Here is a 16,148-nt window from a genome sequence, read left to right as displayed (position 1 = left end):
TAACCTAAGAATTCATTTCATTCACACCTGAAAAAATGCATCACTTTTTCATGTGTCTGTGTGTGTCTAGGTGGAGATCCAGAATATTCTTTGGAGACTGCCATTCCAGATGAGATATCAATAGTGACATTTACAGGCTACATCCTGGGCTTCCCACCCTCAGCAGGGCAGAGTGGCAGGTCCTCCCCTCCAGAGTGATGAAAGCAACTGTCTGCTAGTCTAGAAGAAGTTGTGTTAATGACGAGCCTCATGCTCTTAAAGTTTCTTTCCAGAACATGCCCTAACACAGATGGTGGCATTTTTATGTATTAGACTTTAAAATATGATGAATATATATGAATATTAAGTTAAATCCTCAGCTTTGTCACACAATACATATAAAATGTGTTTTGTAAGGAAAAATTATAGATCAGCAAATTAAATTGAAATAAAAGTTTTAACACAGAACTTTTACTGAGTATTTTGTGATATTTTGTCAGTAATGGACTGGAACACTTCTCCCACCATTATTTATTACCATTTAATTTCTTCATGCAAAAAAAAAGAACATCAGTTACTTCTATACATTTTTTCCTCCTCAATGTTAACACTAAAACTTTTGGAAAGGGAGACCTGAAAGACAACTTTTAAATACCAGGGACCCTTTCGTTTCCATTCTGAAACAAAAGAAAATATATGACTAATGTAGGCAGCAAATAACACTTACACATTAATTGTTACTATAGTCACATTTACTCATGTTACAATTTTGAAGTATTTGTATTTTACTTGATTATTTCCATTTTCTGAGCTTTTATACTTTACCTCTACACTCACTAAATTTTAGAAGCAAATATTGTGCTTTAACTTATTGAAATGTTAAAGTGCAAGAGATAAATTTAGAAAATAGATTACGATTCGAAATGATCAGAATTTGTATTGAAAGAAGAGATAAGCTTAATTTTTCGGCAGAATTTCAATTTTGACTTTAAATTCTGATCATTTAGGGTTTTAGGGCCTTTCAGCTTGTATTTTTACTGTTTCGCTAAATGTACATAAATTGTCAAAATTAAATCCACCTGGAGCAGCTACAACAGTGAAATTATGCTTACACTTTGAAGCCCAGATCGGTTTTGACACATATCCAGGGCAATCTATTAGTTGCAGCTTTCACCTGCAGCAGGAGCAAAGAGAAGCGGACTGGCCTGTGAACGGCCTGTGACTCTGGGTTTATTTTGAGTTTCTTGGTGGGTGGGGCTCTGGCTCCGACCAATCAGAGACGCTTCAACACAGGAACTTCCTGCTCCGGACAGAGGAGCAGTTTTTTTGTCAGCTGGTTCCTGCGACTCTTAGCTACGTCAACTACCTATCAGGACAACAACAAGTTAACTTGCGCCACTGATTACCAACAGCATACTTTAAAATGAGTGGACTGGACTGGGACTCCACGGCACGAAGTTGACAGACGTCCAGGAACAGTGAGCCTCAGCCGCGCCTCATGAACGGGAGAGTTTTATTGTCCTAGCTAGCTGGCTAACGTTAGCTATTTGTCTGGTGAGTTAAAGACATGGCTACTAGAGAGATGTCTTTACGGCATAAATACCGTCGCCCACCGGCGACGGTAAAGCAGGAGCAGGATGACGACTCGGACGCGGAAGAGACTCACCTGGGGCTGGAGTCTCAGATCATCCACAGCGGGCATTTCATGGTGTCCTCGCCCCACAGCGAGCACCCCCCGAAGAAAGGCTACGACTTCGACACTGTCAACAAACAGACCTGTCAGACCTATCATTTCGGCAAGGCGAGCATGTCGCACCTCTCCATAGACGCTTCGCTGACCAAACTCTTTGAGTGCATGACTCTCGCGTACAGGTGAAGTATAACAAGCCTCACCACCCTGGATCCAGCTTAGCTCTTCACGCAGTTCACGCTGAGCTCGTCTGTATCCTGTCCAGATCAGAAAAGTCATGCATGGGACACTGGCATGAAATTGCAGTCACGAGTTTTCTCTTCATGTAACTTCCTGCTTGACCAATTATAATGTCGTGTAGTGTTGAAAGAAGTATTCAGAAACCTTTACTTAAATAAAAGTACCAACACCACAGTGTAAAAATACTGTCATCACAAGTAAAAACTCTGCATTCAGAATTCCACTTAAAAACTACATAAATATTATCAGCAAAATCTTAATAATCTGCAGAAAAAAGTCAATCAATGGATCAGGCCCCCTCCTGAGAGTCACAAGACAAGTCACTTTTAAATAGACTGTCAACATGACATATAGATTACATAATGCTCTTGGTGAGCTGCTATAGGTCAGGTGGAATTGACGGTTTGATTCCTGGCTGTGAAAGTAAGTAAACCCCAAATTTCTCCCAGCGTGTAATGTATGATACCATTCAACGAGTGTCAGTGCTTTGTGAATGATTGATTGATTGATTGATTGATGATTTATTTGTTGTTTTGTTGGTGGGGGTTAACATATTTGTATAGTGACAGCAGTATTTTGAGAATTTTAGTAATGAGTTCAAATTTAATTTTGGAGAGTGTGAGTGAGGTCAGTCACTACAAATCCCAAACTTACTCTGTTATTTCTGAGACTCTGGTTGCCTGCAGGATTACTGTCTGCTCTGGAAATGTGATGCACGGACGTGGTTGGAGATAATGATTATTTTAAATGTCAGTCAATTTAGTTTTATATTTGCCATTTTGTCTTTAAAATAAGCATTACCAGTGCTGAAAGAAACGTCTTTGAAATGTTTTACTTAGTCTGATCAACTACATAAAAATATATTTAGTCTGTAATGTAATTTGTATGTTAAACAGAGAAGAGAAGCAGTACTTAACATTAATTTACAAAGTGTCCACCAAATGCATGTAATTTGTACTTGATAAATGACCAAAAATAATAATCAATGGCCTTGATTTAATTCCTAGACTTCATAGTTTCAGTAATACACATGACCTAACATTTACAGAGAGCAATCATAGGTTAATTACTTAAAATCTGATATCACAACTAAGGCTTTTTTGTTTTAGTCTATTAATTCTTCCGCTTAAAAAATGTGCATCACAAGCCACTAGAGCCTGAGGTCACATCTGCAAACACTTTTGTTCAGTCAACAGTCCAAAACCAAAAGATATTCATCTGAGAGTAATTTAAAATGGACAAAACCAATCCTGACATGTGAGCTTGAACCGGACAATGTTTGGCAATTTGGCTTGATAATGCTTGAAATGACTTATACAGTGAATTGATTATCAAAATTATTGGCAATTATCTTTCTGTCAATTAAGTAATTGATTAATCATAGCAGCTTTAATCACAATACTGCAACACTTATTATAAATGTTTTGTATGCTGAACTTCTCCAGGCCATACCAATGCCTAGAATAAATAATTCAAAGGATTTAATTCAAAATGCAGCCCATGATCCTGAAAAGGCAATTAAAACCAGGACGATGAGTATTGATAAGTGTATAATCTTTAAGACAATGTAAAAGCAGCGACATTGTTAAGATATAAACTAAAAGTTGCAAAGAAAGTTGGGTTTAAGTGCAGTTGATGTCAGCAGATATTAAGAAGTAAGTTGTAACAAAAATGCTAGGCTCGTATTACCCATGGTTCTGTTTACAGCTGTAGTGTTGCTGAGGTGTTGGTGCAGAGCCAGCTGCTCAGAGGATTCCCTCTGACTTTGCAAATGGTACCAATTTGGACTCATTGGGAAGACTATAAATAGACCAGGAAAGCACCACCACCAGTTACTGTTCTGCTGTTGTCATTCTATCCTGAAAGGAGAAGGGGCTGGTATTGCAATACACGAGAATGCCTTTACTCACAGCAAGAACATTGCTGGGACTGCAAAGTGTTCCCCTATAACACTGCCTCTTCTCATTGCACCGAGCTGGGCTACCTACCTACTTATTAGAACAGGTTTTTCCACTCACACTGCACTTGTACAGAAAGTAACCCTCAAATTCATGACAGGAAAAAAGTAAAAAGACTGAACAGGAAGGACAGACTGTAAAAAAGACAGGACAGGAAGGACGGAAAGAGGGAAGCCGAGAGCTGCCCCGTTTGGATTGTGATACACATGGACTTTAGGCATGTCATTTGACATATGACATTATGAAAACATTTTTAAAAGTTGGTGCGTATTATTGTTATGGTGGTATTCATACACTCAGATGATAAAATTCATACTAGCCTTCTTCCACAAAGATTCAGGCCATTATGGGGCACCTCAGCTATTTATTATTGGCGGTATGACTCTCCAGTTAGAACAAAGTTGTTTATCTTGGCTGACGCTGAACTGACTGTCCACACTCACAGTAATGTCCCTGTGCTGTTTAATAGCACAGGTATGTGATGGTCGTTCTCCATTTGTTTTTAAAAAGGACCAGCCTTATTTTTCTAACTTGAGCTTGACCTTGACAAACCGCCTCTTGTTTGATTTGTGTGCTTTAATTCTTGATGTGCCAGTGCTGGTCAAGGTGACCTATACCTTTTTTTTTTTTTTTTTTTTTTCTCTCTCTCTTTTAAATTATGTAACGTATGCACTTAGATTCTTAGGCTAGAATTGAGCTCGTCTCTTCCTGTGCTAAAAAAACAAAACAAAAAAGATTTTTTTTTTTACAGTTGATATATAGTTTATTTTTTAACACCTACACATTTTAGACATTTTTATACAATTTGTATTTCTGTACAGTTTGTTCTGCAGCTCTTTGAAAGGGCATGATGATCCAAATCCAGGCCAGTCATTCATCAGACATGTAACTCCTGTCGACAAATGGTGCCTTTAATAAGTGATGGAACACAGGCTCAGTGTTGTAGTTAGCGAGAATAACTCTTCTGGTTATTATAATTGAGCAGAATAAAGTCATGATAGAACTTTTTTTTATCTGTCTGTGAAATTAGCTTTTTATCATGCACAAGCAAGGCTATCAGCAAAGGCCCTCTTCTGATGATAATGCAAAGGAGAGCACTATGATCTTTGAGGGTTTTGATGATTGTTGACTTGTCGAGACACTTGTGATGAACTTGTTAAGCCAACACATTTGCAATATAGAATGTCACATCTCTCTCATTTGTGAAGTTGTTTCATTGTTATTTTTCTTGTCCTTTCAGTGGTAAGTTGGTATCTCCCAAATGGAAGAACTTCAAAGGTCTCAAGCTGCTTTGGAGAGACAAGATCCGCCTCAACAATGCCATATGGAGAGCCTGGTATATGCAGTGTAAGGGTTCTATATTGTTCATTCATTTGATATCCACAGTATAGACTGTATTATTTAGTGTTTAGTTTAAAGTGACATGAATTTAGCGCTCAACTTTCCATCAAGCTGCAGCAGGAACTGAAGTGTCTGTTGTCTGAAGGAGGGGCAGAGGGCTGTATGGTCATAACTCTGATGCAGTCCTCTGCGAATATTACCTTCTTCAGGACTCCAGATGCCACCAGGCTTTTATTTATCCTCTCAGTTCACATGTGCCATAATTTCTAAAATAAATATTGGCAGTCTTTACAATTTGCTGCAGTAGTAACGGTTTGTTCAAATGCCATGAGCAGTCTTGTAAAAGCGACTAATAGCAACTCTCATTAATGTCACAAAAATAAAACACAAGCTTGGTCAAGCTTTTCATGAGAAGTGACCCTTCATAGGGCCTGGTGAAGCTGCAGTCTGTATGCATGATGTGGTCATTCAGCAGGATGAAAAATGTGATCTGGGTTATTTTTTTCTACCCCCAGATGTGGAGAAAAGGGAGAATCCTGTTTGTCACTTTGTGACTCCCCTCGATGGTAGCATGGACTTGGATGTCCATCGTCCTGCAGAGGTAAATGTTGAAAAATGGGGTCATTATGTGATGTACAAACAACAACAGTGACTGTTGTCACCAAAATCCTCCTGTGCATCATTCTTTGTTTAGTCTCTCAAACCTTTTTTGTCATTTAGTTTTATGTTTCCTTTGTCACTTCCTTTTAATTGTGCTGAGTGTTTGTTATGGACTTTTAGTTCACATCTCCCTCATTCTTCTGCAGGCCACTGCCGCAGAGGGGAAATGCTGGAAAAGAAGAATTGAAATCGTTATAAGAGAATATCACAAATGGAGAACATACTTCAAGAAAAGGGTACTGTATTGTTCAGTTTTTTTAATAAACACATTGTAATATTTTAGTTTTTGTCAAAGGGATACTGAGCGTTTTGTAGATGTATCCTTTTTGTTTGAGTGGTTGTACAACATAAATATTGATCTAACACGGCACTCACAACTCTTTTATAGTTACAGAAGCACAAGGATGATGACCTGTCAAGCTTGCTTAAGGTATGCAAAACTGCATCATGCTCAACCCATCAGCCCTTTTAGTGTCAACATGACCATTACGATTAGTATCTGTATCAGTATCTGTTCAACCAGATGTTGATATCAATGGAAATAATCCATGCTAACCCAGTCACCTTCATATTATTGATTTGCGTTTGAACAAAGTACTGTTGCCTGCTTGCACCTAATTTACCGCATAACTTGCTGACAGACACAATGAATGAATATATATATATATATATATATATATATATATATATACACACACACACACACACACACATATACATAAATTATATACACACATATATAAATAGTTTTTTAAGATTAATGTGTAAACTGTAGCGATGAAGTGTTGGAATTACTTCAGTGCCTTCCCATGTTGGCTGTACTCTACACTGCATGCTTGTGTGTTACTAACTGGCTTGGTGGTTGCCTTTTGAATACTCAAAGGGGCCAGAGGAGCAGTTATCGCTGTTTGGGGAAGTCTCTCCAGACATGCTCCGTGTCTCCTTTTATCAGGATGAAGAGACTGCTGCACGCCGCCTGCCTCGTAAGCATAATGAAACACCTGCGCCTATGGAGATGGACACCCTCTTTGACATGGATGTTCTGATGTCTGAGTTTTCAGACACGTTGTTCTCTACGTTGGCCTCGCACCAGCCCATACCCTGGCCCAATCCAAGGGAGATTGGTGAGAAAATCATGTGCTGTCTGTTTTATGAAATCAGTAAAGACATCCAAATTTGATTTTTAGGATTTTCCTACTCACTCACTACCTGATTTAATAGTTGAATTGTATCTAAGCTCCTACTTTTATTCTTTTTTTTTCCTCTACATTTGAGTTTTTTTAACAAACAGCTGGGGGCTCAATCTCAACAATATGTTATTTATCTGTCAAAACACTGGCACGTCTTCCCCTGCTCTCCCTACCTCTGTTTCTTAACCTGTCAGCTCATGCAGGGAATGCAGACATGATCCAACCAGGACTCATCCCCTTACAACCCAACCTAGACTTCATGGACTCTTTTGATCCACTGCAAGGTAGCAGTAAGACACCACCCATAGCTGCAGCAGTACTGCACACACACTAATGATGCACACTCTACAGGAATCAAGCACATGTTCTTGTAACTCTGCTACAGCAGTTGGCTTAGCCTAACACAAAAAGTAGTGTGATTTTACTAACCTCTAGCTAACATAGAGACTCTTGTTGCAGACTTATTTCACAGCCTCCGTCAGCCCGTCTTCCCCTCTGTTTCCCCCACTGCATCATCTGTCACCCCTCTATCCAGCAGCAGCTCTCAGTCACAGGTAAACACCAACCCATGTCACAATCCCTAACACACACCACCATGATGAGAGTTTGTGCAAGAAGTGTGTTATTTTTTCAATAAAAAATGTAGGGATTTTTTTTTTTTTTTTTTGACAAATTATGAGGATTTCTACCACATGTGCTACCATCTTCCTGTCTTAATGTAGTTACAAAAATCTGTGTAACATAATAATATCACTAAACTTATTTATGTAGCACTTTCATACATGAATTGCTGCTCAAAACTGCTTAACATCAAATTTAGATTATTGCGAGAATAAAAGACTCATTCAAAATATGACTAAATATTTTTGCTTCTCTTTGATGCTGTCATTTTGAAGCTCCCACAGAAGTAATTTATTTAGTCAAATTTTGTGAAAGTATGTTCCAGAGTTTGTGTTGGGGTCATAAATGCAGTTTTAACAGTTTTTACCTTTCAGGTACAGAAAGATGCCAGTGATTGATTATGTAACAGCCATGCCAAAGACATGTTTTGGCAGCATTGTAGGGCTGGTTCATGGCCAGGCTTTTAAACAAATCTTAAAATCTATTCTTGGATTCGCTGTAAGCCAATGCAGGAACTTGCATCTTATGTCCCTACCACATAAAATATATCAATTTTTCATCTTCCTGAGACAGATATAAATGCAGCTTAATTATCCACAATTCTGTCACAGTCTTTGTCTAGACTTGCACTTGCAGAAAACTAGTGCAAATTGGTTGCAGATGTGAAAATTAAGTTACAGCGTCTTACAGCCAGGAAAGTCAATTACCGGTATTCATTAATATTTGAATAAATAACAAATCCACTTCTGACATTGTCATTGCTGAAAAGTAAATAAAACTTATAAAAAGTTTATACTGTATAGTATAAGAGCCCTTTTACTGTCATGATCTTACCAGCACAAAGAAGAGAAAATTTACACCTAATGTGAGTCCACATAGAACTGCATCTCTTCGACATCATATTGAACAATGAGAAAAGACTAAGTGTGTTTGTTCCCTTTTCCTTTGTTATTCCCTGCCAGGCCCAGTTAATGTCCGCCATGCAACTCACAACCAACCATATCTCCCCTCCTGGACCCCTGCCCATCCCCTCTCCCATGGTCAGTCAAACCAGTCGAACAGGTGGCGGTGGTGGCGATGCTCCCTATGTTCAAAACTACATGACTCTGTTTCCTGGGCAGGTGGCACCCAGTGATCAAGCAGGGGTTTCCTCAGTCTCTCAGACATTATCCCATGATCCTCTGGTACCGTGCCTACCAGGTCAGGACATGGCCTCAGCAGCACCCATGGTTCCCTCACCCTTGGACAGCACCTCTGCGCTGGATGAGAGTGTAGCACCGTCTGTGATTACACACACAGCCTCCTCTACTGTCACAGCCAGCGACGCAGCAACCACCTTCAGCCATGGCTCAGAGTATGGCTCCATATCCACACAGCCTCCACCTCCTCCGTCCCAACTCCAACCCATGGCTCGGTTGCCTGCCACTCCTGTACAGCACCCTCAGACTTTTGCCATGCCTCGCCCTTTTTTGTCATCCAGTGCCAACAAAAACCGCCCTGTGCAAAGGATTGCTCCTGCAAACACTCTCCCCCCATCCCACCTCATCCTCACAGGTGTGTTGTTTGGAGAAATTGTGCATTTTAACATTGTTGATCTGGCAGTGGAGCTGTGTCACTTTAACTTCATTACCACAAGATAGCGCTGAAACCTTCCTTATTCAGTCATAATTTATATTTATATTTACCTTGATAGTGATTTCAAATGGAACAGTATTGGTATTTGGATAAAGTGAGAAAATAATCTCTTTAGCAAACGAATTTGGGGTTGGGGTCAACGGTTGGTACCCCAACCACCAGAACACAAGGCCTTTTTGGCCTCAGTGCAGAAAAGGATGTTTTTTCCTACACAAATGGAAAAGCCACAGAGGAGCAAGGCAGGGGGGCCTGTATGTCAAAAATGTGATGATCATTTTTGGATGTTTTCATGTATGAATGCACACAAGACTAACACTGTTGTGCCTTATTTTCAATGTTCATCCTCAGCCCCTTTCCCAGGTCACGCCAATGCTGTGATTGTTACACCTACACCTCTGAAAGCAGATGTGGTCCCTAATACCGGAGTGGTCATCACTTCATCTCATATTAGAGGGGTATGCTTTCAGCTCTGTCAGTGTCATCCTCACTGTTTAATTTCCTTCTTGAAAGTAGCCAGTAGAAAACTGCAGCGTTTAGATTTTATTGCTCTGATGTGTGAAACTCATGAGTGTGAAATTAAACTTACATTTTCTTACAATTCAGATGGTCAAGATACAAATTAAACATCATATTTTATTGTCGTGGTTCTTAGTCTTGAACATATTTTTTATGTCTTGTCTATTTGTTGTCTTTTCATGAATCTCAGGCTCCTGGATTTCACGTTGTGTCTCAGACGCAGAAATCTCCCCAGCCGATCGTCCCCAAAGAAAAGTCTTATTCTTCCAGCCGTAAAAATCTGAAAGCCACCTCGAGTGTTGGTGAGAATTCAGTCCACCCAGACTGCACATCATATCTCCAAACCCAGCACATCTTAAAAGGTCTGTTTTTGCTTGTTTGTTTTTTCTTTTCAGTTCACAGTCAGCCAGGTTCAGGTCAAGGGTCAACGTGTGTGTTAGATCAAGTTCCCAGTCCCCAGTCACTCATCAGCAGCAGTACATCTCTGGTAAAGAATGAACAGGTTTGTGTTTGTTTATGTTTCTTAATATTATATATAAGAAACATAATATGATATATAATATGGTTCATTTTGTGAGTAACATTTGAGTTTTCACAGGCTTGGGCAATCCTTGAAAATGTTTTCAATGAAAATGAAATGGCACTTTATGTGTTAAGGCCTGTAGTTGGAAAGCCTTAAATCTCAATGATAAAAAAATAAATAAAGTAGTAGACTGAATCTAATGCCTAGACTCATTAATCACCCTTTTCATAATATCAGTAGCATCTCCCCTTTTCCTGTGTGTAATATTTCACACTTTCAGTAAGTCGGTGTGTAATGTTTCCACTGCTTTTGTGTGTCAGAACCGGAGGACAACACACATATCTGCTGAGCAAAAGAGACGATCAAACATAAAAATTGGCTTTAAAACACTCTGCAACCTGGTTCCCACTATAAAGTCACAATCAAATGTAAGTCTGTGTACTCTTTATAAAACATCCACAGTAGATTCAGAGCAATGTCTGTGCACAGTATCTGCTTCACATATTGTTGTACAAATTTAATTTTCTTTCTCCCTTTCTACCATATACATTAACTTTGTGCATGTAGAGCAGTAATGCAGTCACATTGCAGAAGACAGTGGAGCACATTGGGAAGCTCCAACAGGAGAGGCAGCAGTTGCAGGAAGAGGTTAAGAGACTACGAGAGGAGATAGAGGAGCTCAACACGTCCATTAAGTATGTTACAACAAAATATATATTTCACCCCTCATATGATATACAAAACTCTCAACCCTTGCTGTCTCCTGTCACTGTTTTATCACAGCTTGTGTCAGGAACAGCTGCCTGAGACAGGGGTGCCCATCAGGCGGCATCGCTTCAACCACATGCAAGAGAAGTTCAATGAATATGTAAAGAGCCGCACGCTTCAGGACTGGAAGTTCTGGATTGTATCCTTCAACGAAACAGCCCTTACAATGTTTTTCTACTATATAGTAACTCAGAGTATGGTGTCAGCATTTTGCTTTGACATTGAATGCTTTTATGTCTGGGAGTCACCCTGTTCAAATCAGACTGATACTTATCTTAACGATTATGTCCTGTGTCATACATTCTCAAGGGTAGACCTAATGGAAACCAAGGGTTACACAGTGGAAACATTTTAAAGTCTTCCAGTAACTCTTGAGGAAAGCCACGCTGTTGTTACACCAGGCTACAACGACAGACTTATTTAAACTTTACTCAGTGGCCAGAGTGCCTAGAGGATTTAAATGATTAATACAAATAACCAGAAATTCACTGTGAAAATATCCACACTGTATTTTTAAAGGAGAAGCTGTTGGTGGTTCTCTACCAAATTATCTAGGAAAGCAGACAAACTTGATTTCAGGCAGAATTACCCAACATTTATCTGGTGGCAGTATATACAGTGTGCTGTAAAATCATTTCTAGAATTGCTTTCACCTAAAAATTTATTTGATGACCAAGTGTCTAAACGTAATCCCTGAGTCATCTTTGAACTAACAAGAAATGTGTTATTAGTTACATACTTTTCAGTTTGAGCGAACCACAAAATGATGCATGAAATGATAAAAACAAAAGCTGCAGAAGCACACGTTATAATCCAGTGCTCAAATAGTTGGTCAGGCAGAATTGCATTTGTCTCAGTCTGTATTATAATTAACCCTTGACCACTATCAATTCTAGTTCAGCATCATTATCAAGCCTCTCTTTGAGTCATTCAATGGGATGGTGTCAACTACAAGCAGGGCAGAGCTGTGTCAGACCACATTGCAATGGCTTGATCGTCACTGTTCCCTTCCTGTGCTCAGACCCAGTAAGTAAAAGACACACAAAGGTACTACACATCATCAGCCAACTATTCTATAGTTGCAACTAAAAAGGATTGGTAGTTGTGGATCATTCACAGCTCAGAGGGGACTTTCTTCCAGCTGCATAGTGTTAGATCACTACTTTGTGTAATTCAGTTTCACCTGATTATCTGCTTCCTATCTGTCACTATCTCTGTTTTTTCCTGCCTTCTTGTATCAAGCAGCCATGACATGACAGGAAATTTAGCAGAGTGTCTCATTTTTAATAATGCTAAAAATCACTCCAACAGTGACGATCACATTTTCCGATCTTCATCCAATCTTCTTACCTCCCACACTAAATAATATGTTTTTGTTCCTGAGTCCGACTTAAGCGGTTACACTAAGTGAGTCTGATAATGGAAGGTGACGTCAAAAGACTTCTCATTCAGTCATGGTTTTAGCTGCTCACTGGCGGCTGGGCCTGTGTCGCAGCAGAAAATTAAGACTGTTATCGCTCCAGCTTTTTATTCCATGTCTAGTGGGGCTGTCCCCTCAAATTTGATGATTCACATCTGTCAGTGTCCTATAATCAATTTTATGACCATTTATAACATTTCCCTGAGTCATTGTTTTTAGCCTGACGCACAAGGTTCTTATACATCCTGGAAAACCTGGGAGTGTTTAATGCATCAGTCATGAAAAAATCTTTGTAAATGACGAGTTTGCCAACAGTGCCCCTCAAAAAAGCTGAACATAAAATGTTGTTGTACATTAACACTTTCCCAAAAGAAGTTTTTAATGTGCAACAAAATCAAGCTGAATGTCAGCAGCCTTGCAGGTCCCATTAAACTTAGCTTTTCTTGCAGCAAGAAGCACCTGAACTTTTGAAAGTAAGATTGTTTTTGTTTTGTTGTCTCAGTTTTGCCGGTGTAACTAGTCATGTGCCACCATGAAATTTTCAGTTTGATTAACTTGATCAAAATGCAGCTTTTTACACATAGTACCCTGATAATTACTTTAGTCTCAGTGTTTTTATCAAGGCCATTTCCAGCTGCAGCAGACAAAAAACTCTAATAAATCCACTATACACTGCCTGCCCAATACCAGGAACATGACTGCAGACAATTCCTAATGTTGTGCATTAGACATCCTGCTCTGCTGGATAATAATTAGGCCACCGCCATTTGATAACAAGTTCACTCTGTTGTGGTGCCCCTAAGTGACCAAAAAAATCTATTGATGCAGGTTTAATGCAATAAAGACCATAATAAAAAAAAAGATAGATCAATAAGATTTTAACAGCTGGTTTTCTTTCAAGTTTTCTTTCAGGGCCTGTTTTTAAATACCCCCTTGACTATGGCAATGTCACAGTAGATCCCCAAGCCTTGTCTCCCACCCAGTCATTACAAGTAGTTGAGATGTTGTACCTAGCTGCCAGATCACGAGCAACATGGAAAATTGTGAAAGTGCATGCCTACTATGTATCACTCTGTAAGGATATATAGCAAGACAGTTGGCTTCACAATGCTGCATTTTACAGTCAGGTTATATGATTATTAAATTGTGATTCATTGTCTTTCAGTGGTGCTGAGTACCCTTCGCCAGCTGAGCACAACAACGTCCATTCTTAGTGATCCATCCCTGCTGCCTGAAGAAGCCATCCAGGCCGTTACACACACAGATGTGTAGCCTGCTCTCAGAGGAGGTGAGGTGACCTAAAAGCCACCTGAACCTTTTACCAGCAATCACCAAAGCGGCATATCACTACTTTAACTTACAGCCATTCAGCTAGGTCACCACGTCTTCCGCAGATCCTCGACTTCCTTGAAAAATAAGTGAAATGATAAATGCAGGCTTGGTCTGGCTTACTTTCACTGGGTATGTTCGATGGTCATACGTTTGTTCTGTTGCACATTGATGCTTGGGGATGATGCACACAGGAAGCTCAGCCCTTTGACAGTACATTTATAACAATTGTGCAGAAATGGCTTTTTATCATATTATATTTGAACGACAGCAACAACTACTACTACCTTCACCTACTTGAGGTGAAGATCTTCTAAATACTTATTGGAAGATGGTACTTGTGGTTTGCTTTTTGAACAACAATATATATTTAAATTTAAATTACTTTTATAATGTACAAACAACATTGTGTTAAAAAGGGAAATATTGAGTGATTGTTCGTTTCGTGTTCGCTCTCAGATGTATAGTAAGTAAATGGAGATGATGTTTTTTTCACGAGGGGAGCAGATGAATGTGGGTTTTTTTTTAAGGAACAGTCGGCAGTACAGTGTGTGTCTTTTGGAGGCTCTGAAACCTCCCAGAGAAGCTTCACACCAGAATGTAGGGGATTGCCTGAAACATGGCCAAGTTGATCACTCGTGGGCTTCTCTATACCTAATCAATACCAGAGAGATGAGAGCTTTAGCATCTTTTTCCATCCCTCATTTACTCAGGTGAATGTTGTTTTGCCAGTTAACATTAGTGGTTTCCTGGTGGTTTTCCGTCCATGCTGAACTACTTCCTTCATACATTGCTTGCTCTGCCCATTTTTAGTGCAAATTACACAAGAAAACAGTCACTTTACATACGTGGGTTTATTACACTTTACATACTGGGCAGGTCACAGCATAATGGAGCAATATTACTTACAGCCCTCATAGGGAGCATAGATGAAATAGCAGTACAGACTATAAATATACTATCTTCACATGTACAGTATTCCAAGATCTTATCTCAATGCACAGTAGCTGTCTTTTCTGTTCTTCGTTGGTCACTCAGGGCTGAGCTAGTGTGCGTAATTATTTTCCATTCAGCTATGAACAAATCAAGTCAGGATCTTCCTCAGCAGGAAGGCACATTTTTCTGTAAGGGTACAGGTCACATCACGTGGATTGGTTCGCCGATGTGTTTTCTTTTTTTTCCCTCCTTATAGTTACACTAATTTCTAATGTGTGTTAATGGCAGACAGAGGAGAAAACAATTATTCTGCCACATCAAGAAAGACAGAAAAAAAGCCACGTGTAGTTTACCCATCCATTCAATTAATTTGTTGTGTTACTGACATCATATTTGATAGAGCTCTTCGCTCTATCTAAGAGTGTCACATATGTCAGCCTTAAGGTCAAAGTGCCCTTACCTGTGATCGCTGCAGGCTGATTTGTCTCTTTTTTTTTTTTCTTCTGTGGTTCAGCACTCCTCAGGCAGACGTAGGTTTTCTGACTTGTGTTTTTATTTTATTTTCTGCAGAGCAACTTAGTTTACTCTTGAGTTGTACAGTATCAGAAGGCACCACTTTTATTTGATGAATGTGTAGCTTTTCGTTTGCAGTCTTTTATTGTGGATTCCAAGTGACTTGTGATGGGACGTTTTCCTTTTCTGTAACGTAAACATCTTTCACCATTTACCTGTTGATGTACAGGCTGCTCAGTTTCTAGTCACACGGAGAAAGCAGTCATCAAAATTCAGCACTTTAACAGTGCACAACTCTGCAGCCTATTTACAGTGTTGCAAACCCAATTTTAGCTCACGTTTGCCCAAAAATATTTATTACTACTGTAAGAAAATAAAAATGCACCTCTGAATGCAACTATGGTTGTCATGATTGAAAATGAAAATATTTGTTTTTGAGTTTTCTGTGATTATTGTCTCCCCTTCAAACCAAGAATGAAGACATTATTTAATACTATATAACAAAGAGCACCGAACGTTTCTTTGCAGCTTGGCATTTGTGTGGTGTTTTCTTTTCTTTTTTTTTTAATCAACCAATTATTTTAAAGTGTTTTGTCATACCAGGTTGGATATCCAACTTCAGTTTGCTGTTTCTGTGAGTTGGTTTTGTATGGGATGATGTACAGTATATCATTGCAGATTGGTTCTCTCCAAATTTAGTATTGTATTTCATTTGTTTTAATAAGTAAAGATATTTTCTTATGCTGCATATGTGTGTGTTTTTTTCGGTGTTTCCAAACAATGCCTTTCAAATAATTCTGAATCACAATAAAAGCAACAAAAATGGAAA

The 16,148-nt window shown here is 39.2% G+C and overlaps 3 protein-coding genes across 5 annotated transcripts in view; 2 read left to right on the top strand and 1 right to left on the bottom strand.

Moving 5' to 3' along the window:
- Positions 1-441, top strand: part of cfap251 (cilia and flagella associated protein 251) — a 7,055-nt gene extending 6,614 nt beyond the window's left edge. Inside the window, exon 20 of the mRNA XM_056377448.1 lies at positions 71-441. Within this exon, the coding sequence (XP_056233423.1) occupies positions 71-198 (128 nt within the window). The 3' untranslated portion in view covers positions 199-441. The remainder of the gene's footprint in view (positions 1-70) is intronic.
- Positions 1-1,782, bottom strand: part of LOC130170247 (rab5 GDP/GTP exchange factor-like) — a 16,170-nt gene extending 14,388 nt beyond the window's left edge. Inside the window, exon 1 of the mRNA XM_056377454.1 lies at positions 1,646-1,782. The gene's annotated coding sequence lies outside the window, so the exon portion shown is untranslated. The remainder of the gene's footprint in view (positions 1-1,645) is intronic.
- Positions 1,289-16,148, top strand: mlxip (MLX interacting protein). 3 transcript variants are annotated; one of them, XM_056377451.1, is made up of 17 exons: positions 1,289-1,851; positions 5,108-5,214; positions 5,724-5,809; positions 6,015-6,104; positions 6,257-6,298; positions 6,821-6,992; positions 7,253-7,345; positions 7,518-7,612; positions 8,642-9,233; positions 9,663-9,769; positions 10,021-10,132; positions 10,226-10,332; positions 10,674-10,781; positions 10,921-11,048; positions 11,137-11,260; positions 12,018-12,147; positions 13,707-16,148. In XM_056377451.1, exons 1-17 carry the CDS (start codon positions 1,547-1,549, stop codon positions 13,811-13,813), a joined length of 2,505 nt encoding a protein of 834 aa, XP_056233426.1. In that variant the 5' UTR covers positions 1,289-1,546; the 3' UTR covers positions 13,814-16,148. The 3 variants fall into 3 exon arrangements, with proteins under 3 accessions (XP_056233426.1, XP_056233424.1, XP_056233425.1); XM_056377449.1 differs by having other exon boundaries at positions 6,752-6,992; XM_056377450.1 differs by having other exon boundaries at positions 1,291-1,851; positions 6,752-6,992; positions 7,253-7,342.

This window comes from Seriola aureovittata, chromosome 5 (genome assembly GCF_021018895.1).
Source record: "Seriola aureovittata isolate HTS-2021-v1 ecotype China chromosome 5, ASM2101889v1, whole genome shotgun sequence".
NCBI classification, from domain to species: Eukaryota; Metazoa; Chordata; class Actinopteri; order Carangiformes; family Carangidae; genus Seriola; species Seriola aureovittata.
This window is presented reverse-complemented; position numbering and strand designations above follow the sequence as displayed.